The 25,284-nt window shown below is 42.4% G+C and overlaps 1 protein-coding gene across 3 annotated transcripts in view; it reads right to left on the bottom strand.

Annotated features, from left to right (window-relative positions):
- The window catches only part of MFSD2A (MFSD2 lysolipid transporter A, lysophospholipid), an 85,771-nt gene that overhangs the window by 18,463 nt on the left and 42,024 nt on the right, over nucleotides 1-25,284 (bottom strand). For all 3 annotated transcript variants that reach the window (XM_070764658.1, XM_070764661.1, XM_070764660.1), the window contains exons 6-9: nucleotides 20,468-20,640; nucleotides 16,364-16,454; nucleotides 11,183-11,304; nucleotides 6,578-6,661 (exon numbers count right to left, since the gene is read on the bottom strand). In XM_070764658.1, coding sequence (XP_070620759.1) covers nucleotides 6,578-6,661; nucleotides 11,183-11,304; nucleotides 16,364-16,454; nucleotides 20,468-20,640 — 470 coding nt within the window. The remainder of the gene's footprint in view (nucleotides 1-6,577; nucleotides 6,662-11,182; nucleotides 11,305-16,363; nucleotides 16,455-20,467; nucleotides 20,641-25,284) is intronic.

Genomic DNA, 25,284 nt, shown 5'->3' with positions numbered 1-25,284 from the left:
ACAAGAACAAATGCTGTCAAAGCCAGAATTGAAAAATCAACAGACGATCCAAAGTGCAGACTCTGTAAAGAAACAGATGAAACAATCGATCACATACTCAGCTGCTGCAAAAAGATCGCACAGACTGACTACCAGCATAGACATGATGCTGTGGCACAGATGATCCACTGGAACTTGTGCCGGAACTACCATCTACCAGTGGCAAAGAACTGGTGGGATCATAAGCCCGAAAAAGTGGTCGAAAATGAGCAAGCAAAACTACTGTGGGACTTCCGAATTCAGACTGACCGAATTCTGAAGCATAACACACCAGACATCCTGATTGTGGAGAAAAAGAAAGTATGGATCATCGACATCGCAATCCCAGGGGACAGCAGAATTGAGGAGAAGCAGCTAGAGAAATTAGTGAAATACGAAGATCTAAAAATCGAGCTGCAATGACTCTGGCATAAGCCCGTGAAAGTGGTCCCAGTGGTATTTGGCACGCTGGGCGCAGTGCCAAAGGATCTCAGCGGACATTTGAAAACCATTGGAATTGACAAAATCTCCATCTGTCAATTGCAAAAGGCCGCTTTACTGGGATCGGCAAACATAATTCGCCGCTACATCACGCAGTCCTAGGTGCTTGGGAAGCGCCCGACTGGTGATGAAATACGAAATCCAGCATAGTGATCTCGTTTGCTGTGTTGTATTGACATAATAATAATAATAATAATAATAATAATAATAATAATAATAATTTATTAGATTTGTGTGCCGCCCCTCTCCAAGGATTCGGAGCGGCTCACAACAATAAACCATGTACAAATCTAATGTTAAAAACAATTTAAAACCCTTATAATAAAAAGAAAACAATCACACAACCTAACAGACCATACATAAAACATAATAGCTAGGGGTATATCAGTTTCCCCATGCTTGGCGACAAAGGTGGGTCTTCAGAAGCTTTCGAAAGGCAAGGAGGGTGGGGGCGGTCCTAATCTTTGGGGGGAGTTGATTCCAGAGGGTCGGGACCGCCACAGAGAAGGCTCTTCCCCTGGGTCCCACCAGACGGCATTGTTTAGTCGACGAGACCCGGACAAGGCCAACTCTGTGGGACCTTATCGGTCGTTGGGCTTCGTGCAACAGAAGACAGTTCCGAAGAGGGCCGTGGAAATATTTACTGACCCCTCGCATCCTGGACACAAACTGTTTCAACTCCTACCCTCAAAACGTAGCTACAGAGCCCTGCACACCAAGACAAATAGACACAAGAACAGTTTTTTCCCGAATGCCACCACTCTACTGAACAAATAATTCCCTCAACGCTGTCAGACTTTTTCCTAAATCTGCACTTCTATTTCTACTAGTTTTTTCTCATCATTCCTATCATCCTTTTCCTCCCACTTAGGACTGTGTGACTGTAACTTGTTGTGTTGTATCCTTAAGATTTTTATTAATATTGATTGTTTCTTCATTGCTTATTTGACCCCTACGACAATCATTAAGTGTTGTACCACATGATTCTTGACAAATGTCTCTTTTTTTCTTATGTACGCTGAGAGCATCTGCACCAAGAGAAATTCCTTGTGTGTCCAATCACACTTGGCCAATAAAATTCAATTCTATTCTATTCAAATGGGCTCAGTGCTTGGAAAGATGGAGGCGGGTGTGTGTGTGAGATTTTCTATCCCTTTCTGTCTTGCCAGAGAATCCGATCTTTTCTTCTTTCCCATCTCCTGTGGCTTCTCAGACAACTTGGCTCCTCCAAGAATTCCATTCAGAGCCCCGTCCTGATTAAGACGGACTTTACTCTCTCTCTCTCTCTCGTGATTAAGGGCCGACAGGAGACAAAATGGCAGCCCCTGGACAAAAGGCCAGCCTGGTTTTTGTTCCGCGTCTCTTTTCACAACCGTCTCTCAAAGCGCACAAAGAAAGCCTCGCTTGTGATCACCGACTCCATCATCCCAGAAAGAGGGTTAATTGCCTGGGCTTGCTTAGCCTCCTTTGAAGGACGGTTTTATTTTATTTTATTTTATTTTATTTTATTTTATTTTATTTTATTTTATTTTATTTTATTTTATTTTATTTTATTTTATTTTATTTATTTATTTATTTATTTATTTATTTATTTATTTATTTATTTATTTGTTTGTTTGTTTGTTTGTTTGTTTGTTTGTTTGTTGGACTTGTATGCCGCCCCTCTCCGAAGACTCGGGGCGGCTCACAACAAGTAAAACAGTCACAACCATCCAATTAATTAAAATATTTAACGATTTAAGAAAACCCCATGTAATAGCAAACACACACACAAACATACCATATATAAATTTAACGTGCCCAGGGGAGATGTTTAGTTTCCCCATGCCTGACGGCAAAGGTGGGTCTTAAGGAGTTTTCGGAAGGCAGGAAGAGTAGGGGCAGTTCTAATCTCCGGGGGGAGTTGGTTCCAGAGAGCCGGTGCCGCCACAGAGAAGGCTCTTCCCCTGGGACCCGCCAACCGACATTGTTTAGTTGACGGGACCCGGAGAAGGCCCACTCTGTGGGACCTAATCGGTCGCTGGGATTCGTGCGGCAGGAGGTGGTCTCGGAGATATTCTGGTCCAATGCCATGAAGGGCTTTAAAGGTCATAACCAACACTTTGAATTGTGACCGGAAATTGATCGGCAGCCAATGAAGACTGCGGAGTGATGGTGAAACATGGGCATACCTAGGTAAGCCCATGACTGCTCTCACAGCCGCATTCTGCATGATCTGAAGTTTCCGAACACTTTTCAAAGGTAGCCCCAGGTAGCCCCATGTTTCCCCTTAATGTCCTCCGGTTCCCTTGCAGAACCTGACAGCCTGAAAAACCTCACCCGCAACGACGCCCTTGATTTCAATTTAGGGGTGGTCCTCGACTTACGACCACGGTGGAGCCATGAACAATTTCCATTGCTTAAGCGAGATTTTGACAAATCTGTTTAAACACTTCTGTTTGCATTTGCTTTGGGCTGTAGGTTTTCCTTTAGAGGCCTCATTATGGGGTCTTCATTGCATTTTTATTTTCGTGTGTTAAGTTTTACGATTTGATGGCCCAACTCAACGTCCACAAGAATAAATATTGGCAGTAAATAAACAATCCAACTTTAGAGTTGAGTCCTTATCTATCTATCTATCTATCTATCTATCTATCTATCTATCTATCTATCTATCTATCTATCTATCTATCTATTATATATATATCATATATACTTATATATTCTCTCCTTATCTCTTATATCATATATATTCTCTCACTCCCATCTACTTCTCTTCTTTTTTACTTTCTATCTTTATATATATTACTTAATGTCTATTCTCTTCCATATGTATTGTATATTGGACAAAGAATAAATAAATAAAAAGTATATAGAACTATAAACTAATCATTTTATAGTTCAATATACAGTGGTACCTCTACTTACGAACTTAATTCATTCCGTGACCAGGTTCTTAAGAGCTTTTCCCCGCCTTTTCCACCCTGTTTCCTCCCAGAAGATTCCTAGAGAGGCCCCACGGAGGCTTCTCCCCACCTTTTCTACCCTGTTTCCTCCCAGGAGATTCCTAGAGAGGCGCCACGGAGGCTTCTCCCCACCTTTTCTGGCCCCATTTCTTCCCAGGAGATTCCTAGAGAGGCCCCACAGAGGCTTCTCCGCACCTTTTCTACCCTGTTTCCTCCCAGGAGATTCCTAGAGAGGCACCACGGACGCTTCTCCCCACCTTTTCTGGCCCTATTTCTTCCCAGGAGATTCCTAGAGAGGCCCCACGGAGGCTTCTCCCCACCTTTTCTACCCTGTTTCCTCCCAGGAGATTCCTAGAGAGGCCCCATAGAGGCTTCTCCCTGCCTTTTCCGGTTACAGTTTTGGAGGCTCGGGTTTGTAAGTGGAAATGGTTCTTGAGAAGAGGCAAAAAAAATCTTGAACACCCAGTTCTTATCTAGAAAAGTTTGAAAGTAGAGGCATTTGTAGGTAGAGGTACCACTGTACTATAAGTATATAGTATATACTATACTATAGTATAGTATAGTAATTACCCAACATATTAAACCACATGAAAACTAACCAAGCAAGCTTGGTAGGTTAGATATAACATCAGCGGTGAGGCCTGCAACTGGCTCAGCTAAACCTTTGAGGTGATAATAATCCTTTGAAGTAAAGGAGCATCGTGTTCTCACATTGGAAAAATGGGGTAGATGGAATAATAAACTGGATTCTCCAGCTCCCTTTGAAAGCTTGTAATGGCAGATAATCTGGACCCCAGCCAACCTCCCTCCGTAACTCCCTCTCTTCAAGCCAGGGACAGTTGAGCCCACGTAACCGAGTAGTTGATGCCTGGAACTCACTACCTGACTCTGTAGTATCATCACCAAACCCCCCAAATTTTACCCTTACACTATCCACTGTTGACCTCACCCGATTCCTAAGGGGTGTGCATAAGTGTACCAGGGTGCTTTCCATCCCCTGTCCTAATATTTCCCTCTTATTAGTACCCATCTCATGTATATAAACATTGTTATATCTTTGGATAACACCAATGTGTACTTGACAAAACAAATAAATAAATATAAATAAATAAATAAATGTAGAAAAAGGAGTACGAAGAAAAGAGAGAAAAAGAAAGAGAGAGAGAGGGAGATAGGGGGAGAGGAAGAGGGAGAGAGGGAGGAGCAGGAGAGAGAGAAAGAGAGAGAAAGAAAGAAAGAAGAGAGAAAGAAGAGAGAGAAAAAGAAAGGGAAAGAAAGAGAAAGAGAAAGAGAAAGAGAGAGAGAGAGAGAAAGAAAGAAAGAAGAGAGAAAGAAGAGAGAGAAAAAGAAAGGGAAAGAAAGAGAAAGAGAGAGAGAAAAAGAAAGAAAGAAAGAAAGAAAGAAAGAGAGAGAGTGAGTGGAGGGAGGAAGGGGGTAGAGAAAGAGAGAGAAAGAAAGAAAGAGAGAAAGAAAGAAGAGAGAAAGAAAAGAGAAAAAAGAAAGAGAAAGAGAAAGAGACAGAGACAGAGAAAGAAAGAAAGAAGAGAGAAAGAAGAGAGAGAAAAAGAAAGGGAGAGAAAGAGAAAGAGAAAGAGAAAGAGAGAGAGAGAAAAAGAAAGAAAGAAAGAGAGAGAGTGAGTGGAGGGAGGAAGGGGGTAGAGAAAGAGAGAGAAAGAAAGAGAGAAAGAAAGAAGAGAGAAAGAAAAGAGAAAAAAGAAAGAGAAAGAGAGAGAGAGAGAGAGAGAAAGAAAGAAGAGAGAAAGAAGAGAGAGAAAAAGAAAGGGAAAGAAAGAGAAAGAGAAAGAGAAAGAGAGAGAGAGAAAAAGAAAGAAAGAAAGAAAGAAAGAGAGTGAGTGAGTGGAGGGAGGAAGGGGGTAGAGAAAGAGAGAGAAAGAAAGAAAGAAAGAGAGAAAGAAAGAAGAGAGAAAGAAAAGAGAAAAAAGAAAGAGAAAGAGAAAGAGAGAGAGAGAGAGAGAAAGAAAGAAGAGAGAAAGAAGAGAGAGAAAAAGAAAGGGAAAGAAAGAGAAAGAGAAAGAGAAAGAGAGAGAGAGAAAAAGAAAGAAAGAAAAAGAGAGAGTGAGTGGAGGGAGGAAGGGGGCAGAGAAAGAGAGAGAAAGAAAGAAAGAGAGAAAGAAAGAAGAGAGAAAGAAAAGAGAAAAAAGAAAGAGAAAGAGAAAGAGAGAGAGAGAGAGAAAGAAAGAAAGAAGAGAGAAAGAAGAGAGAGAAAAAGAAAGGGAAAGAAAGAGAAAGAGAAAGAGAGAGAGAAAAAGAAAGAAAGAAAGAAAGAAAGAAAGAAAGAAAGAGAGAGAGTGAGTGGAGGGAGGAAGGGGGTAGAGAAAGAGAGAGAAAGAAAGAAAGAGAGAAAGAAAGAAGAGAGAAAGAAAAGAGAAAAAAGAAAGAGAAAGAGAAAGAGAGAGAGAGAGAGAAAGAAAGAAAGAAGAGAGAAAGAAGAGAGAGAAAAAGAAAGGGAAAGAAAGAGAAAGAGAAAGAGAGAGAGAGAAAAAGAAAGAAAGAAAGAAAGAAAGAGAGAGAGAGAGTGAGTGGAGGGAGGAAGGGGGTAGAGAAAGAGAGAGAAAGAAAGAAAGAGAGAAAGAAAGAAGAGAGAAAGAAAAGAGAAAAAAGAAAGAGAAAGAGAGAGAGAGAGAGAAAGAAAGAAAGAAGAGAGAAAGAAGAGAGAGAAAAAGAAAGGGAAAGAAAGAGAAAGAGAAAGAGAGAGAGAGAAAAAGAAAGAAAGAAAGAAAGAAAGAAAGAGAGAGAGTGAGTGGAGGGAGGAAGGGGGTAGAGAAAGAGAGAGAAAGAAAGAAAGAGAGAAAGAAAGAAGAGAGAAAGAAAAAAGAAAAAAGAAAGAGAAAGAGAGAGAGAGAGAGAAAGAAAGAAAGAAAGAAGAGAGAAAGAAGAGAGAGAAAAAGAAAGGGAAAGAAAGAGAAAGAGAAAGAGAGAGAGAGAAAAAGAAAGAAAGAAAGAGAGAGAGAGTGAGTGGAGGGAGGAAGGGGGTAGAGAAAGAGAGAGAAAGAAAGAAAGAGAGAAAGAAAGAAGAGAGAAAGAAAAGAGAAAAAAGAAAGGGAAAGAAAGAGAAAGAGAGGGAGGGAGAGAGGTCATTGCAGAACACATACCATGATGGCGAGCAGAATGTTCTGGAACTCGTTGCGGAACCCCAAGGTGTAAGTGCAGAACAAGGCAAAGTTTCCTTCCAGCAGCTGGGAAGAAACAACACACGTCAGTCGAAAATAGCAGGAGTATTTTGGCAAGGGGAAAAAAACAACAAGGTGGCAAGCGTGGGAAAAAAACAGAACACCTTATCAAAATAAAGTCCTCCACAATGTTTCTCCAGCATTGGCAATTTTAAGACAGATGGACTTCAACTCCCAGAATCCCCCAGCCCGAGAATTCTGCTGAGTTGAAGGTCTACACACATCTTAACAATGCCAAGGTTGAGAAATGCTGTTTCAGCATTTCTGAAATTCCAGAAGCAAAACCCCGAAAGAATAGAGATCTTTGTTTTGACTACTTGGGTAGGGAAGCAGAGAAGAGCAAGTTACTGGAGAATTGGCACAGAGAAGGGGAAAGGCAGAGGCAACAAATATTCATTTACACCCCCAAAACTTTACCCTTAGACTGTCCACTGTTGACCTCACCCAATTCCTAAGAGGTCAGTAAGGGGCGTGCATAAGTGCACCAGTGTGCCTTCCATCCCTTGTCCTAATGTTTCCCTCTTATTAGTACCCGTCTCATGTATATAAACAGTGTTATATATATATATATATATCTACTACTAATATGTACTTGACAAAATAAAATAAAAAATAAAATAAATAAAATAAATAAAATAATAAAATAAATAAAATAAATAAAATAAATAAAATAAATAAAATAAATAAAATAAATAAAATAAATAAAATAAATAAAATAAATAAAATAAATAAAATAAATAAAATAAATAAAATAAATAAAATAAATAAAATAAATAAAATAAATAAAATAAATAAAATAAATAAAATAAATAAAATAATAAAATATAATAAAATAAAATACATAAAATAAAATAAATAAAATAAAATAAATAAATAAAATAAATAAAATAAATAAATAAAATAAAATAAATAAAATAAATAAAATAAATATAATAAAATAAAATAAAATAAAATACATAAAATACATAAAATAAATAAAATAAATAAAATAAATAAAATAAATAAAATAAATAAAATAAATAAAATAAATAAAATAAATAAAATAAAATAAATAAAATAAATAAAATAAAATAAATAAAATAAATAAAATAAATAAAATAAATAAAATAAATAAAATAAATAAAATAAATAAATAAAATAAATAAAATAAATAAAATAAATAAAATAAATAAAATAAATAAAATAAATAAAATAAATAAAATAAATAAAATAAATAAAATAATAAAATAAAATAAAATAAAATAAAATAAAAAAGTAAGTAAATAAGAGCTGAAGAGTGGGAATTCATTGTCCATTATTGAATTAGAAGCAAACAACAGAACAGATGTATTCAGGGGTGACCTCAGAATCACTCCTGATATTTGGCCAGGACATTCTCCAAAATGTTGAAGCCGTGGGCATGTAGATTTCAGAACATGTAAGGTCCTTCAACTTTGTCCAGACAATCAAAACAGGCTGATCAACAAAAACTTAGACATTTCCTAGGTTAAACACCGAGAAGAAAGATCTGGGATCCATTTAGGAAATACTCAAGATGCAGGCGGTCATTGATTTTACAACCAGAATTGGGACAAGAATTTCCGTTGCTAAACAAGGCAGCTGTTAAATAAGACATGCCCCATTTTATTTACCCTTTTTGCGATGGGCGTTAAGTAAATCAGGCAAATTGTTAAGCGAATCGGCAATCCTCCACTGGCTTCGCCAGAAGGGCCAGATAAGAAGGTCACATATGGGGATCACTTGATCCCAGAGACAACTACAAACATTGTAAATGCCATATTTTTTGGAGTATAAGACACACCAGAATATAAGATGCATTTTAGTTTTCGGAGAGGAAAATAGGGGGGAAAAATCTGCCTACCAGGTATTCATCTGTCTAGCTTCCTTAGTCTGGTCAGCTTCAGCACATTATTTTATCCCCTGGTTAGGGCTGAAAAAAAATCTTATTTGAAGGGAATAGCAATGAAAACAAGTGTGGAAAGACTTTGGGCTGGAAAAAAACTTCTTTGGAGGGAGTAGCAATGAAAAAATCCTCCAAGCTGGGAAGATCGTTAGTACCTCGTTAGGGCTGGAAAAAAATTCTTTGGAAGTAGTAGGGATGAAAAAATCCTGCAAGCAGGAAGAGATCTTAGCACCTCATTAAGGCTGGGAAAAAAACATTCTTCAGAGCAATTAGCAATGAAAACAAGCCTGCAAAGCCTTATACCTTTGGAGTATAAGACACACCCAAATGTTCAGCCTCTTTTAGGGGAGAAAACGGTGCATCTTATACTCTGAAAAATACGGTACATGCTGGTTACCAAGTGCTCAAATTGTCATCCCAGTCAACGAAGCGGTGGAAGTGATGTGCCGGTGCTTGGAGGCTGTTGGGGCCTGGATGGGTGTCAACAGACTCAAGCTCAACCCGGATAAGACGGAGTGGCTGTGGGTTTTGCCTCCCAAGGACAATTCCATCTGTCCGTCCATTACCCTGGGGGGGGAATTATTGACCCCCTCAGAGAGGGTCCACAACTTGGGCGTCCTCCTCGATCCACAGCTCACATTAGAGAACCACCTTTCAGCTGTGGCGAGGGGGGCGTTTGCCCAGGTTCGCCTGGTGCACCAGTTGCGGCCCTATCTGGACCGGGACTCATTGCTCACAGTCACTCATGCCCTCATCACCTCGAGGTTCGACTACTGTAATGCTCTCTACATGGGGCTACCTTTGAAAAGTGTTCTGAAACTTCAGATCGTGCAGAATGCAGCTGCGAGAGCAGTCATGGGCTTACCCAGGTATGCCCATGTTTCACCATCACTCCGCAGTCTGCATTGGCTGCCGATCAGTTTCCGGTCACAATTCAAAGTGTTGGTTATGACCTTTAAAGCCCTTCATGGCATCGGACCAGAATATCTCCGAGACCGCCTTCTGCCGCACAAATCCCAGCGACCAATTAGGTCCCACAGAGTGGGCCTCCTCCGGGTCCCGTCAACTAAACAATGTCGGTTGGCGGGCCCCAGGGGGAGAGCCTTCTCTGTGGCGGCACCAACTCTCTGGAACCAACTCCCCCCGGAGATCAGAACTGCCCCTACTCTTCCTGCCTTCCGTAAACTCCTCAAAACCCACCTTTGCCGTCAGGCATGGGGAAACTAAACATCTCCCCCTGGGCACGTTGAATTTATACATGGTATGCTTGTGTGTGTGTATGTTAGTATAAGGTTTTTTTAAATTTATAAATATTTTAATTAATTGGATTATGTATTGGATTGTTTTTCACTTGTTGTGAGCCGCCCCGAGTCTTCGGAGAGGGGCGGCATACAAATCCAAATAATAAATAAATAAATAAATAAATAAATAAATAAATAAATAAATAAATAAATAAATAAATAAATAAATAAATAAATAAATAAATAAATAAATAAATAAATAAATAAATAAATCCTACGACTGTGAGGATGCTGCAACATTTGTTAAGTGTGAGGACCAATTGTAAGTCACTTACAAAGTAAGTTACAGCATTGCTGTAACATTAAACTAAATGAATGGTTGTAGGTCAAGCCAGTGGTGAAATGCTACTGGTTCAGCCCGGTTCAGGCGTTGCGGTAGTGACAGCCGCCAGTGGGTTAGAGAATCGGTTGTTTTTCACCCTCTGCACCTGTGCAAACCCTTCTGCGCATGTGCAGAGGGAGCAAAGCTCACGCTTCCAAACCAGGAAGCAAGGTAAATACGTTTCACTGCTGAGTAGTGTTGGGCGAACCGAATCTGGGCTCGTACCGAACTTTGCACGGTTCGGTATACCGAACCCAAACCCGAAGTTTGGCAAAAGTTTGGCGAAAGTTCAGGTTCGGGAGAGTGCCAGGAAGCGCCGCCGCCCAGCTATCACCTTCCGAAACAGCCGGGGAGCTATTGGCCAGTCCGGAGGTGAAAAAGGAGGTGGGGAATCCCACAAGGAGATTCCAGGGGGAGAGCTTTGATGTCACTGAGATGTCCTTCCTGGCCGGCTGAAATGGGGACTCCAGGAAGGACGTCTCAGTGACATCAAAGCTCCGCCCCTGGAATCCCCTCGTGGGATTCCCCACCTCCTTTTGCGCCTCCTGACCGGCCGACAGCTCCCCGGCTGTTCTGGGAAGTGCCGCCACCCAGCTGTCACCTTCAGAAACAGCCAGGGCACTTCTCAGCAGTTTCCTGAACGCCGAAACCGGAAGTTCGGCAAAAGTTCGGGTTCGGGAGAGTGCCGGGAAGTGCCCCGACTGTTCCGGAAGGTGACAGCTGGGCGGTGGCGCTTCCTTGGGCTTTCTCAAGCGCCGAACTCAAAAGTTCGGCAAAAGTTCGGGTGCTGAACCCGAACCCAAACTTCGTTGGGTTCGCCCAACACTACTGCTGAGTCAAGGACTACCCGTATTCTACTAAATGTGTTCCAGGTGAGTTCAAGGACCAGGTGGATGGGGATTCAAGCTTTTGTTCCGTTTTTTTTGTTTAAATTTAAATGGATGGAAGTGTGAATGAAGAAGTCTAGAAGTTGTGATAGGAAAGATTGGAAGTACGCTCACCATGAAAGCGAGGGAGGTGAAGAGGAAAGCGGCAATCAGCTTGATGTAGGGTCCATGTTTCATAACCAGCTTCAAACCCTCAAAGAAAGAAACCGGCTCAGCCGATTGAAGTTCACAAGACTCTGTGGAGCAAAGCACAAGGAGCAGGTGATTCTCTTACCTTCCAGGGATGTTCTGGATCAGGGGTCTCCGACTCCAACCATGGCAACTTTAAGACTTGTGGACTTCAACTCCCAGAGTTCCTCAGCCAGCAAAGTTGAAGTTGGGAGTTGAAGTCCACAAGTCTTAAAGTTGCCAAGGTTGGAGGCCCCTGTTCTGGATCATAAGTATTTTGCTACCCTATTTCTATAGCACACCATTTGTTGTTTTTCATACATATAGTACTTCCATAATTTTTCTTGTTTGCATAATTTAACTTAATATCCAGAGGAGAAGGATATCCAAGAATGTTTGAAAGGACAACTGCCTCGAGCGAGCCCTTCTTCTCTTGCAGGGAAGAGCTCAAATCAGCAGTTTCATGGGAGAATCTGCTTGTCATAAATCTAGAGTGAAATATACCTTGTTTCTCCCCAAAATAAGACACCCCCTGATAATAAGCCCAATCGGGCTTTTGAGTGCATGGCAATAAGGCTAAGTGCCCATTTCAGGGTTCAAAAAAATATAGGGCAGGGTCTTATTTTCAGGGAAACACAGTATATCTACCTCTATCTTTGCATCCTGGACATAAACTGTTTCACCTCCTACCCTCAAAACATCACTAGAGAGCACTGCACACCAAGACAACTAGACACAAGAAAGTTTTTTCATGAACGCCATTACTCTGCTAAACAAATAATTTACTATCAAACTATTTACTAAGTCTGCACTACTGTTACTACTAGTTTTTTCTCATCATCCCTATCACCAACTTCCTTCCACTTATGATTGCATGACTGTAACTTGTTGCTTGTATCCTTAAGATTTTTATTAATATTGATGGTTGCCTGATTACTTATTTGACCCCTATGACAATCATTAAGTGTTGTACTTCATGATTCTTGACAAATGTATCTTTTTCTTTTATGTACACTGAGAGCATCTGCACCAAGACAAATTCCTTGTGTTTCCAATCACACTTGGCCAATAAAGAATTCTGTTCTATTCTATTCTATTCTCTATTCCTATTCCTATCTCTATTCTATTTTCCCCAAAACAAGACATCCTCTGATAATAAGCCCAATCGGGCTTTTGAGGGCATGGCAATAAGGCCAAGCGCTTATTTCAGGGTTAAAAAAAATATAAGACGGTCTTATTTTGGGGGAAACACAGTAGAAACTTTCACTAATCAGAAATTTAAGCCTAAGTATGATTCAACAGGGCTGGTCAAGGGTTTTCCCTTAACTGTATTTGTTCATTTCCTTCAGCCCATCCCCTTCTCTACCGCAGGGGGAAACAAAGCAGGATGTAGAGTTCTTTCCAAGCTTTTTATGGGTGCAAAATATCAGCACCAAGCTGATATTACGATGAATCAATGCAAAAAGATTTGGGACAGGTAGTCCCTTGGGTTTTTTTCCTTTGAAAACATTTCCCTTCTCATCCGAAAACCTTCTTTAGTTCATTCTTCAGTTCATGAAGAATGAGGAGAGAAACCTTTTCAAGCAAAAAACTCTAGTTGTCTTTTGGAAAGGCACCTTGGGGCCAACCATGATGATTGACAACCAACATAGACATTTAGAAACAGACAGTCCTCAGCTTATGACCACAATGGGAACCAGAATGTCCCAGTATGGTTGTTAAGTGAATCATGCTAGATTTTGCTACCCTTTTTATTTGCCATGCTTGTTAAATAAATCCAGTTTCCCCCATTGACTTCCTTGTCGGATGGTCACAAATGGCGATTGTGCGACCCTCAGGACCTTGCAATCTTTGTGAATACTTATTTTATTTATTTTAGTTATTTATTTTGTCCAAAACACATTAATATACAATGAAGGTTATAGGGGATACACTCGAAGTAAAATATGTCAAAGAAAGAAGAGAAGAGAAAATATAGGACTAAAATATGTCAATGAGAAAATAGAAGAAAAGATATAGGAATAGAAGAGAAGAGATATGAGATATAGGAGACACAATAGGACAGGGGACGGAAGGCACACTAGTGCGCTTATGCACACCCCTTACTGACCTCTTAGGAATCTGGAGAGGTCAACCGTGGACAGTCTAAGGGTAAAATGTTGGGGGTTAGGGGATGACACTACGGAGTCCAGTAATGAGTTCCATGCTTCGATAACTCGATTATTAAAGTCATATTTTTTACAGTCAAGTTTGGAGTGGTTGATATTAAGCTTGAATCTGTTGTGTGCTATAGTGTTGTTGTGGGTGAAGCTGAAGTAGTCGTTGACAGGCAGGATGTTGCAGCATATGATCTTGTGGGCAATACTGTGGGCAATATTGTGATCATGTTAAGGCATCGTAGTTCTAAGCTTTCTAGACCCAGGATTGTAAGTCTAATTTCGTAGGGTATTCTGTTTCGAGTGGAGGAATGAAACATGCTGGTTGCAGGCGGGGGTTCCAACTTACCGCCACTATTAGGGCTGATGTAGTTCTGGGTGACCGGCGGGCATGCGTGTTGGAGTGAGATTTGACTTCTGCACAGGAAGCAAATCTCGCGAGAAGACACGCAGGCGTGTGAGATTTCGGCAAAAAAAATCACCAAAAATTGTTGAAATCTCTCATGCACCCATGTCCTCTCCTAAAATTTTACTTCCTGCGTATGCGCAGAAGCCAAATCTCGCTCCAAAATACACGCCTGCCTGCCTCTCGCCCAGATCTGCACGTGTAGCTCCATTTTCGCTACCAATGTGGCGTTTCCCCCCGTTCTAGTTGGTTGCCAAGCGCCTCCATTTTGATCACGTGACCATCGGCCATTTATGAGGGGAAATTACAACCCCTCCTCAACGCAATGACTGGCTGTCAGTGGCTTTCCTCAGTGTCGCCATCACTCCAAACGGTTGCTAAACAAACGATTGTGAGTCAGGAACGAGTGGAGCAAATGTGTGCTAGCGTTAGCTAATGTCTGCTAATCTGTAAACACCTTCTACAACATCTTTCCTGTCAACGACAACTTCAGCTTTAACCACAACAACACACGAGCACACAACAGAAACAAACTTAAAGTAAACCGTTCCAAACTTGACCGCAGGAAATACGACTTTAGTAATCGAGTAGTTGATGCATGGAACTCACTACCTGACTCTGTAGTGTCATCACCTAACCCCCAAAACTTTATCCTTAGACTCTCCACTGTTGACCTCTCCCAATTCCTAAGAAGTCAGTAAGGGGCGTGACTAAGTGCACCAGCATGCCTTCGGTCCCCTGTCCTAATGTTTCTATCTTACTAGTATCATGTATATAAATATTATGTTATATCCTGTTTGCCCTGGCACAAGGACTAAAGCACCAGCCTGAAGATGACGAGTGGGACCTCGTCGAAACGTCACCAGAAATCTTTGAAACTTACACGGGAAGAAACCTGAATATGCCAAGACCTTCATACCTTTACCCGTGAAAATCTACGAAAACAAATTATTATATCTTTGTATACCACTAATAAGTACTTGACAAAACAAACAAATAAATAAAATAAATAATATGAGCCAGATGATGGAGCTTTGTCCTTTCATGATTTCATCCTATCTTTGGAACTTCCACCGAACTTCCTCTCTCAGCTAATCTTAATATTATGTGTGAGGTGATAAGGCTTTTCTCTTGAAGGAACACTGAGGAGATTTTTTCAGAGGTGAAGTGTGTGGACAAGGGCGAGGCCTCAGGTAATATTTGCTGAGGAGGAGTGGCTCTTTTGATAAGCGTCCTCCAGACAAAGCCTCCCTGTCACCGGGGGCCTGAGAGGGTGCTTTCCTTCAGGAGGCCGAAGAGGATGTCACGTCCCCTCAGAAGACAAAGCAAAGAAACACGTCCCAGGAGTGAGACAACTTCTGCTTCCCAATGACTGGTTAGAACCAGAATGTGGTGTTGCTTCATGAGAGGAAAGCCGAGGCCTGGCCTGGCAGCTTTATGCAATCCTTGACTCTTGCACAAGAGTCTCGTTTTCTCCCTCAGTGTTCACTCAGGTATTAAAACAGGAACAGCCGCTGGGGAGAAAGTTACCATCCGTTTGTCGCAAGAGGCAAGCAAGCGACTTTTGTATCCCTTGGATGAGTCTGTTTGACATAATCAGTAGGAGTAGTGATACTGAACACACCTCCGGTATCCAGTAAAAATCCCCAATAATAACCCATCCTTAATTAGAATAATGTCATCAGGGTGCATTTTATGAGCCAGAGAACACTTCTGGAGGGACAGTTTTACCTTGTTCTGTAAGCTACATAAATATCATGCTAGGGCTTATTTTCTGGTGAGGTCTTATTTTTGAGGACACAGGTTACTTTCCAGGATTGTAGCTGTGGAAATATTCTTAGGGGCAACTCCTATGTAACATTCTTTACACATTCCAAGGTAAGGCAGGAGGGAAATAAATAATTGTTGGCATGATTAAATTCCTATTAATTTCATTCTTTTAAAGTAAAGGCATATTTAACAAAGAAAAGGTTAGATGGCCTGGGTATTAATAGGCTTCTACAGCGGTGTTCACCCATGCCACATTATCCCTCATTGATGCAATATATTATTTTAGCAGATGATTCAACTCAAATTGTGGATTCACCCGTTTGACCTCAATGACCCAACCAAATGGGCCGTGTCTTTCACCTTCAAGATTCTTGCCCTTTTAGAGAGAGGTAGCTAAGCCAGTTTATCCCAATCATTACAATTTGTATGGACTTCTACTCTACTTCCAGAATTCCAAGCAAGGACAATGCCAACTGAGGAATTTGGGTGTAGGAGAAGAGCAGGCTGAAAAAGGAGGTGGGGTTAAATGTGTCATAAGTTTGAAGTCCTTGCATTGCCACAAAAGATCCCAGACCAGCCCCTTCTTGAATTCCATTGTCCCTTAATTAGCTTAGACCAATTGTTGACTGGATTCTTGTGTACAAGGAGCAATAGAATTACTAAACTCTTCTATGCTCAATAAGTTATTTGTGCCTGCTATTAGGAAATTGAAGTCCACACACGTAGGAGTCGCCAATGGCTGAGAATACATAATACATAATATTTACACGATGTGAGTTAATTCACTTGGCTTACCTCGCCTTTCCCGCACGCCCAGAGACAGAATGGTAGCACAAAGAATATAAATCCCACCAATGACTCCGGCTGCAATCATATAGGCATTTTTCTGTAAAAGGATAGAAAGAACGGTTTAAAAAAAGGGGGAGGGGACATTTCGAATGAGATCAATATTTCATGCAGAATATTTTGTAGAAAAGCAACACTGGATGCTTCGAAGTGTGGCTCGAATTATAGCCACAGTGGGGAATGGAAATTTGATCACTAAGTTGATGCTTAGGCCAATTTTATGACCATTTTTATGGTGGTTGATAAATCATGGGGGTCACTAAGTGAATCATGCAACCGTTAAATAATAATTCTTGCTTCACAGCTTGTTGGAAGTCAACTGATTCCATGACTTAATGCTGCAACTGTTGTAAAAGCGAATCAGCTGTCAAGCATTCGCAAATTGCAGTCATGTGGCATGGCGGTCATAGCTTTGAGCTGTCATTTTTTAAAGTGCTATTGTAAGTTTGGACTGTGGTTAAACAAGTCATCATAAATTGAGGGCTCTCTCTCTCTCTCTCCTTGGCCATGAAGGATTAAAAAACTTTTATGATCTGGTGCAGTGATGGTGAACCTATGGCACGGGTCCCACAGATGGCACGCAGAGCCATATTTATTTTATTTATTTATTTTAGTTTATTTATTAAATTTGTATGCCGCCCCTCTTCGTAGACTCGGGGCGGCTCAAAGCAGTGATAGAAACAATGTACAATACAAATCTAACAATACGAAGTTAAAAACCCATAATTTAAAAAACATGCACACAACACACCATACATAAATTATATAGGCCTGGGGAAGATATTTCAATTCCTCCATGCTTGACAGCAGAGGTGGGTTTTGAGAAGTTTACGAAAGGCAAGGAGGGTGGGGGCAATTCTGATCTCTGGGGGGAGCTGGTTCCAGAGGGCCGGGGCCACCACAGAGAAGGCTCTTCCCCTGGGTCCCGCCAAATGACATTGTTTAGTTGACGGGACCCGGAGAAGGCCCATGCATGTGCATGTGTGCCGGCGAGGTGATTTTTGCCTAAAACAGAGGCTCTAGGAGGGTGTTTTTGGCTTCCAGAGAGCCTCTGGGGGGATCAGGGAGGGCATTTTTACCCTTCCTGGCTCCTCTATTGGGCCCATCAGAAGTTGGGAAACAGGCCATTTCCGGCCTCCAGTGAGCCCCCAGGAGGTGAGGGAAGCTGTTTTCGCCCTCCCCAGACATTGAATTATGGGTGTGGGCACTCGCGCATGTGTGATAGTGTGCACCCACACTCTTTCGGCACCCGAGGAAAAAAAGGTTTGCCATCACTGATCTAGTGGAAAGGAGAACAGCTTTCAACTGCCATTATTGCTATATTAACAACAACAATATTAATTGTTAATTTATTTCATTAACAGTGACAGTATAAGATTCCTTCCCAAAGCAATGTCAATTTCGATTTTCATTCATTATGGCCTGCAGGCAGAAACCATCCCACAATCTCAAAGACATTCAGTTAAAAGCAGTTTCCTATGTATATAAGAATTTGACTGGGGTACAATACAAAATTATAGCAACACAACAAACACCCTGGTCGGTTTCACACATGGAAGTAAACCTGGTTTTCTTTTAAACATGATTAGTTCCACAATTCATAGTCACCTGCTTTGGGTTAGTAACATTTTAGCTGAATGGTTGTACCCAGAACCATTAGGAGGTGGAGTTTTGCATCTTGTAGTGTTTTACAAATTAAACTATTAATCAGTATCAATAATCCCAGAATACCAACAATTCTTCCAGATAAAATCAAACTCTGATTAGAAGAAAGACATCCTGGTATTGATGTTACAAGATCTGCAGATTACTAACTAAGATACTTCAAAACTCTCTGTGCTTATAATACAGGCAGTTCATTTAGTGACCATTCGAAGTTACAATAGCACTGAAAAAAGCGGCTTATGACCATTTTTCACACTTATGACCGCGATTGACATGGGCGCGTGATTTACATTTGGAAGCTTGGCAACTGGTTCATATTTATGACGGTTGCAGTGTCCTGGTGACCCCACGTGATCACATTTTGCAACTTTCCGACAAGTGAAGTCAATGCGAAACAACCGTGTTACCGATTTAACAGCTGTGGTGATTCGCTTAACAACTTTGCCAAGACAAGTTGTAAAATGGGGCAAAACTCACTTAGCAACTTTCTCACTCAGCAACATAAGTTCTGGGCTCAACTGTGGTCCTACGTCAAAGGTCTCTAGGGTCAACGAGATTTTATACCTTACACATGTATATTTTAATAACCTGGAATAAATTCAGATGCTTTCTTTTTCCTTTTGATAGAAATTCCATTTGTTTCACACATGAAAGCTTGACAACAATTGTAAACTGACCAAAATTTAATTTAACCCAATCGCAAGGGACTCACACTTACAACAATGATTAAAAACAACTTTTAATCAGGTCAGTGGCACACCCAGTCACGGCATAAGCCTTTAAGTAGGATCCATTTTAACGTGGGTTAGCCCATTTAATTAGCTCTGGGTTCAAGGGATGTAGAAATCTCAAATAAGAGGTTGACTTAAGAGCCACTTGAAGCATCTTATATGGGCGCAGCTTACCAGAACAGCTTTTGGCAACCAAGACTCATAGAAGATTGGATCTTCCCTCTTGGTTTGATCTGGTCCCAACTACCTCTTCGAATGAACCAAGAAGTCGGACCCACAGCTCTGCCCCATTCTTGTTCCCTAGGAGAAGATACTGTATGACGGGGGTATCACACTCAAGGCCTGGGGGCCAGATCCGGCCCACACAGTACTTAGATCGGCCTACCGGGCTCACTAGAAGTGAGGGAGTGGGTCATGCGTGCATGCGTGGGGGGGGGTAGGGGGTATGTCATGCATGTATGCACAGGGATAGGTGCATGGGGAGCATATGGTATGTTGAGTTGTGTGATGGTTCTTAATAAGGGTTTCTTAATTGTTCTGCTTTTTAACATTGGATTTGTAGACTGTATTGTATTGTTTGCTGGGAGCCGCTCCGAGTCCTCGGAGAGTGGCGGCATACAAATCTAAATAATATTAATATCAATATCAATATCACTAATAATAATAATAATAATAATAATAATTATTATTATTATTATTATTCGCCACTACATCACACAGTCCTAGGTTCTTGGGAAGCACCCAACTGGTGATGAAATACGAAATTTATTTATCTATCTATGTATCTATCTATGTATCTATCTATCTATCTATCTATCTATCTATCTATCTATCTATCTATCTATCTATCTATCTATCTATCTATCTATCTATCTATTGGATTTGTATGCCGCCCCTCTCCATGGACTCGGGGCGGCTAACAACAGTGACAAAAAACAGAATGTAAAAATCCAATACTACAACAGCTAAAAACCCTTGTTATAAAACCAAACATACATACAAACATACCATGCATAAATTGTAGAAGCCTAGGGGGGAAGATTATCTCAATTCCCCCATGCCTGACGGCATAGGTGGGTTTTGAGGAGCTTACGAAAGGCAAGGAGGGTGGGGGCTATTCTAATCTCTAGGGGGAGTTGGTTCCAGAGGGTCGGGGCCGCCACAGAGAAGGCTCTTCCCCTGGGTCCCGCCAACTGACATTGTTTAGTCGGCGGGACCCGGAGAAGGCCAACTCTGTGGGACCTAACTGGTCGCTGGGATTCGTGCGGCAGAAGGCGGTCCCTGAGATAATCTGGCCCGGTGCCATGAAGGGCTTTATAGGTCATAACCAACACTTTGAATTGTGAGTGGAAACTGATCGGCAACCAATGCAGACTGCGGAGTGTTGGTGTGATCTCGTTTGCTGTGTTGTATTGACATAATAATAAAAATAATTGAATTATGGGTGTAGGCACATGTTTGTGTGTGATAGCAGACATGCGTGCGCTTTCGGCACCCGAGGAAAAAAAGGTTTGCCACCACTGCTCTAGAGTCTCTTACAAGGCCGGCTGGGAATTGTGGGAGTTGAAATCCACTCATCTTAAAATTTGCTGAGGTTGAGAAAGACGGCTTTACCGCATTGTAGTGAGAAGACGGAATTCTCTATAAGGGTCCGTACCGTATCAGAAAGCGAACCGGTGTCACGGGTGACGTTGACTTCTTCTAAGACCACCGAAGAATTGTTCGTGTTCAAGAAAGGTGGGTCAGGAATACAAGGCGTGTTGACTTTCCCCACAATCTGTCCTTGGATGGCTGTTCCTAGGACAGAGCCAAGCACTTCGACGGTCATGCCTGTAGAAACAAAAGAGAGATTAGAGCAAATAAAACATAGGCTGGGTCCTCTTTCCAAAGTAGTGGTACGTGCTAGTTGTAACCCATTGAGCATCTGACTAACAACCTTCACACTTTAAACTAAACTATGCTTTACGTTAGCTGTGGGTTCATCCAATCTCGTTCCATTATAACACCGACTCATGAAGCATAATCTACACATGTCAAGGCTAGGTTCATAAACACCCAATGGTTGGCCAACAGGCTCAACTGAAACACGGTGACGTTTTTGGTTCATCAATGAGTAAATGCCTGGTGCACCAGTTGCGGCCCTATTTGGACCAGGAGTCACTGCTCACAGTCACTCATGCCCTCATCACCTGGAGGCTTGACTACTGTAATGCTCTCTACATGGGGCTACCTCTGAAAAGTGTTTGGAAACTTCAGATTGTGCAGAATGCAGCTGCGAGAGCAATCATGGGCTTCCCCAAATATGCCCATGTTACACCAACACTCCGCAATCTGCATTGGTTGCCGATCAGTTTCCGGTCACAATTCAAAATGTTGGTTATGACCTATAAAGTCCTTCATGGCACCGGACTAGAATATCTCCGGGACCGCCTTCTGCCGCACGAATCCCAGCGACCGGTTAGGTCCCACAGAATTGGCCTTCTCCGGGTCCCGTCAACTAAACAATGTCGTTTGGTGCGACCCAGGGGAAGAGCCTTCTCTGTGGTGGCCTTTGGAACCAACTCCCCCCAGATATCAGAGTTGCCCCCACCCTCCTTGCCTTTCGTAAGCTCCTTAAAACCCACCTCTGTCGTCAGGCATGGGGGAATTGAGACTTTCCCTCCCCCTAGGCTTATAAAATTTATGCATGGTATGTTAGTATGTATGATTGGCTTTTAAATTGGGGTTTTAAACTAACTTAAATATTAGATTTGTTTACATTGTATTATTATTGCTGTGAGCCGCCCCGAGTCTGCGGAGAGGGGCAGCATACAAATCTGATTAATAAATAAATGAATGAATGAATGAATGAATGAATGAATGAATGAATAAATAAATAAATAATCACCAACTTCAACCAAGCCCTGCTGCTCAGCTACAATATGCTTCATTGGGGTGGGGGCTAGAATGTTAGGTGAAGGCAGACCTTATATTTTGTTAACCAGGTTTGTGGCTTAGCTCAGTGTTTCCCAACCTTGGCAACTTGAAGTTATCTTCCCCAGCCAGCGAATTCTAGGAGTTGAAGTCCAGATATCTTCAAGTTGCCAAGGTTGGGAAACACTGGCTTAGCTGATAGGCAAACCTAGTCAAGGTGTTCCTAGCAATATGCAGCAATGTGAAAGCATCTTGATAGCCACGGAAGGAAACACTTCTTAATGAGGGGCTTCTCAAACATCAAAGAAAATAATTCACTCTATCTCTCATCCATCTCCTAGCTCCACGATGGCGAACCTATGGCAAGCGTGCCATAAGTGTCACGCACCTTAGCTCCAATGCGCATGTGCGCACTGGCAAGCTGACCTTTGGCTCTGGGAGGGTGTTTTTGTCCTCCAGAGGACCTCCGGGAGGGTGGGGGAAGGCAATTTTCACCCTCCCCAGGCCCACCAGAAATCAGGCAGTGAGGGAGTCATGTACGCATGCTTGGGGATGGGACAGCATGAAGGTTCACAGGCACATGCACAGGAAGGCAGGGTGTGTAGGGGACATTGAAATATGGGTGTGAGCACACCCATGCGCGATAGCACACCCATGCACCCAAGGGAAAAAAGGTTCGCCATTCCTGTCTTAGCTATGAGGTCAGTGATAGTGAACCTTTTTCAGCCATAGGTGCCGAAAGCATATTATTATTATTATTATTATTATTATTATTATTATTATTATTATTAATTATATTTGTATGCCGCCCCTCTCCGCAGACTCGGGGCAGCTCACAACAGTGATAAAACAATATACAATGACAAATCTAACATTAAAAGCCTAAAAGCCCCATTATTTAAAAATCATACACACAAACATACCATACATAAAACTACATAGGCAAGGGGAGATATCTCAGTTCCCCCATGCCTGACGGCAGAGGTGGGTTTTAGGGAGTTTACGAAAGGCAAGGAGGGTGGGGGCAATCCTAATCTCTGGGGGGAGCTGGTTCCAGAGGGTTGGGGCCGCCACAGAGAAGGCTCTTCCCCTGGGTTCCACCAGCCGACATTGTTTAGTTGACAGGACACAGAGAAGGCCAACTCTGTGGGATCTAACCGGCCGCTGGGATTCGTGCGGCAGAAGGTGGTCTCGCAGATATTCTGGTCCGGTGCCATGAAGGGCTTTATAGGTCATAACCAACTATGGCATATATGTGAGTGGCCACACCCACAATTCAGAGCTTGGGGAGAGCGAAAATGCCCCCCCGAGGCCCTCTGGAAGTCAAAAACGCCCTCTCAGAGCCTCCGTATCAGCCCAAAATCATCTGATCGGCGCACACATGCACGTTGGAGCTGAGTTAGGGCAACGGCAGATATGGCTGCATGTGGCACCTGTGGCATGCGTGCCATAGGTTCGGCATCACTGTATTAGGTCATATTCTTTCCCCAAATAGGGAGAAAATGAGATCCAAGTTGTGAATTACAAAACAGGGAAAGAGGTGGGATTCTTAGTCGTAAGCCTCAAATCCGTTACTTGCTATGTCACCATTGACAGAGATCAAGTTTTGACTTGTGGTCAGAAAGGACTACAATGACCTGCTCTTTGCACAATAGATAAGTGGAGTGGATTGCCAGGTGAACGATTCAAGATAGCCCATAAGTGCTACTTTAGATGTGCTAATGAAATGAGGGCTAATCCTTTCGTCACCGCGTGCTGAAAACGCTTGTATGCATTGGTGTAACCCATAATGCAATGCACCCCTGCACATGTGAGCATGACCTCTATGCCCCCTGCACATTTGCTGTGCATGCACCCACCCTGCACTCTCCCTGCCCCCCATGCAGGGGTGGGCAGCAGGCAGGACAGGGTGGAACGCAGTTCCACCGGCAGAAATTATTATTATTATTATTATTATTATTATTATTATTATTATTATTATTTATTAGATTTGTATGCCACCTCTCTCTGCAGACTCGGGGCGGCTCACAACAGCGATAAAAACAATACCTAATGACAAATCTAATAATTAGAATCTAAAATAACAATTATGCATATAAAAATCTAAAAAGAAACCCCAATATATAAAACATACATCCAGCTGACCAGCAGTAGTATCGTCCTGGATTACCGGTCTCAGCTCGGCTCTCCTTTTTTTCCCTGCTGCTGCTGCTGCTGCTGTGCGCTCCTCATTTTTTTCCTCTTTCCTGGCCTCAGACGAGCTTCCCTCTTTCCTGCCCGGCTCCCCTCCAGCCTCACGCGGCCACCTCCCAAGGCCAGGAGAACCACGCCAAAGCAGTCTGGACTGCGGTCCTTTTCGCCTCGCAAAGCCCTCACTCTGCCCACAGCTGAGATGAAAAGGCATCGTGTGGCAATAACAGTTCATTTGAATGATGATGATCGTTCAAGCCACTCCCACCTGATCACATGGCTGGCAAGCCACTCCTACCCAGTCACATGACCATCAAGCCACACCCACAGTATGGCAGTAACAATTTTGGCTGCCCATTACTGCCCCCATGCTTGTGCGCACAATCCCCCTGCGCCCCATTTTGGGCCTAGTAGGTTTGCCTGCAGCCTCCAGGGGCCAAAAACTGGCGTGAGGGGGCACTGCACCGCCGTGTGCATGTTTGACTCCTTCTCCCCCACACATACATATGTGACTGCCCACGCATGGACACTCATCTCTCGCATGCGCTCTGCCCCTCTGCGCATCTTGAAAATAAGGTGGCTGGTGGGAGGCACAGACAAGCATGCATGGTGGAGCGGAGTATGGCTGGCGTACCCACCGAGAGGCCTCTGAGTGCCAACTCTGGCTCGTGTGCCAAAGATTCACCATCAGCGTGCTCATGTATTACATCCTGGAGTTTTGCAAGGAGGCATAAGGCAGTGTTTCCCAACCTTGGTCACTTGAAGATATTTGGACTTCAACTCCCAGAATTCCCCAGCCAGCTGGGGAATTCTGGGAGTTGAAGTCCAAATATCTTCAAGTGGCCAAGGTTGGGAAACACTGGCATAAGAATAAGAATTGGCGAACTCCACAAGCAGACGTCTTCCTATCCCTTCCATTTAATCTAAACTTGGTACCCAAGAAAGCTAAACACTGCATGAAGCACAAAACGATTTCAGCACAACGAGATCAAACTGTCCTTCTTCTCCTTTAGATTTCTTTAGATCACTGGGACAAATATTAAAAACCGCCAGTGGAAAAAAAAAGAACGGATAGACTGGAAAAACTTGTAACTCCCTAGCATCTTCCTTGGGTTCAACCATGGAATTTTATGCATGTTTCTGCAACCACAGACAATCACCAGTGAGTTAGCAGATCTCCCACAAGGCCATCTTGCCCACAGATGTGCAAGCCTACATATACTGTATATTGAGAATGGGATAGATAGATAGATAGATAGATAGATGGATAGATGGATAGATGGATAGATGGATAGATGGATAGATGGATAGATGGATAGATGGATAGATGGATAGATGGATAGATCTATAGATGGATAGATGGATAGATGG

This window comes from Erythrolamprus reginae, chromosome 11 (genome assembly GCF_031021105.1).
Source record: "Erythrolamprus reginae isolate rEryReg1 chromosome 11, rEryReg1.hap1, whole genome shotgun sequence".
Taxonomy (NCBI): domain Eukaryota; kingdom Metazoa; phylum Chordata; class Lepidosauria; order Squamata; family Dipsadidae; genus Erythrolamprus; species Erythrolamprus reginae.
The sequence above is the reverse complement of the archived record's forward strand: the minus strand, read 5'-3'. Positions and strand labels throughout refer to the sequence as shown.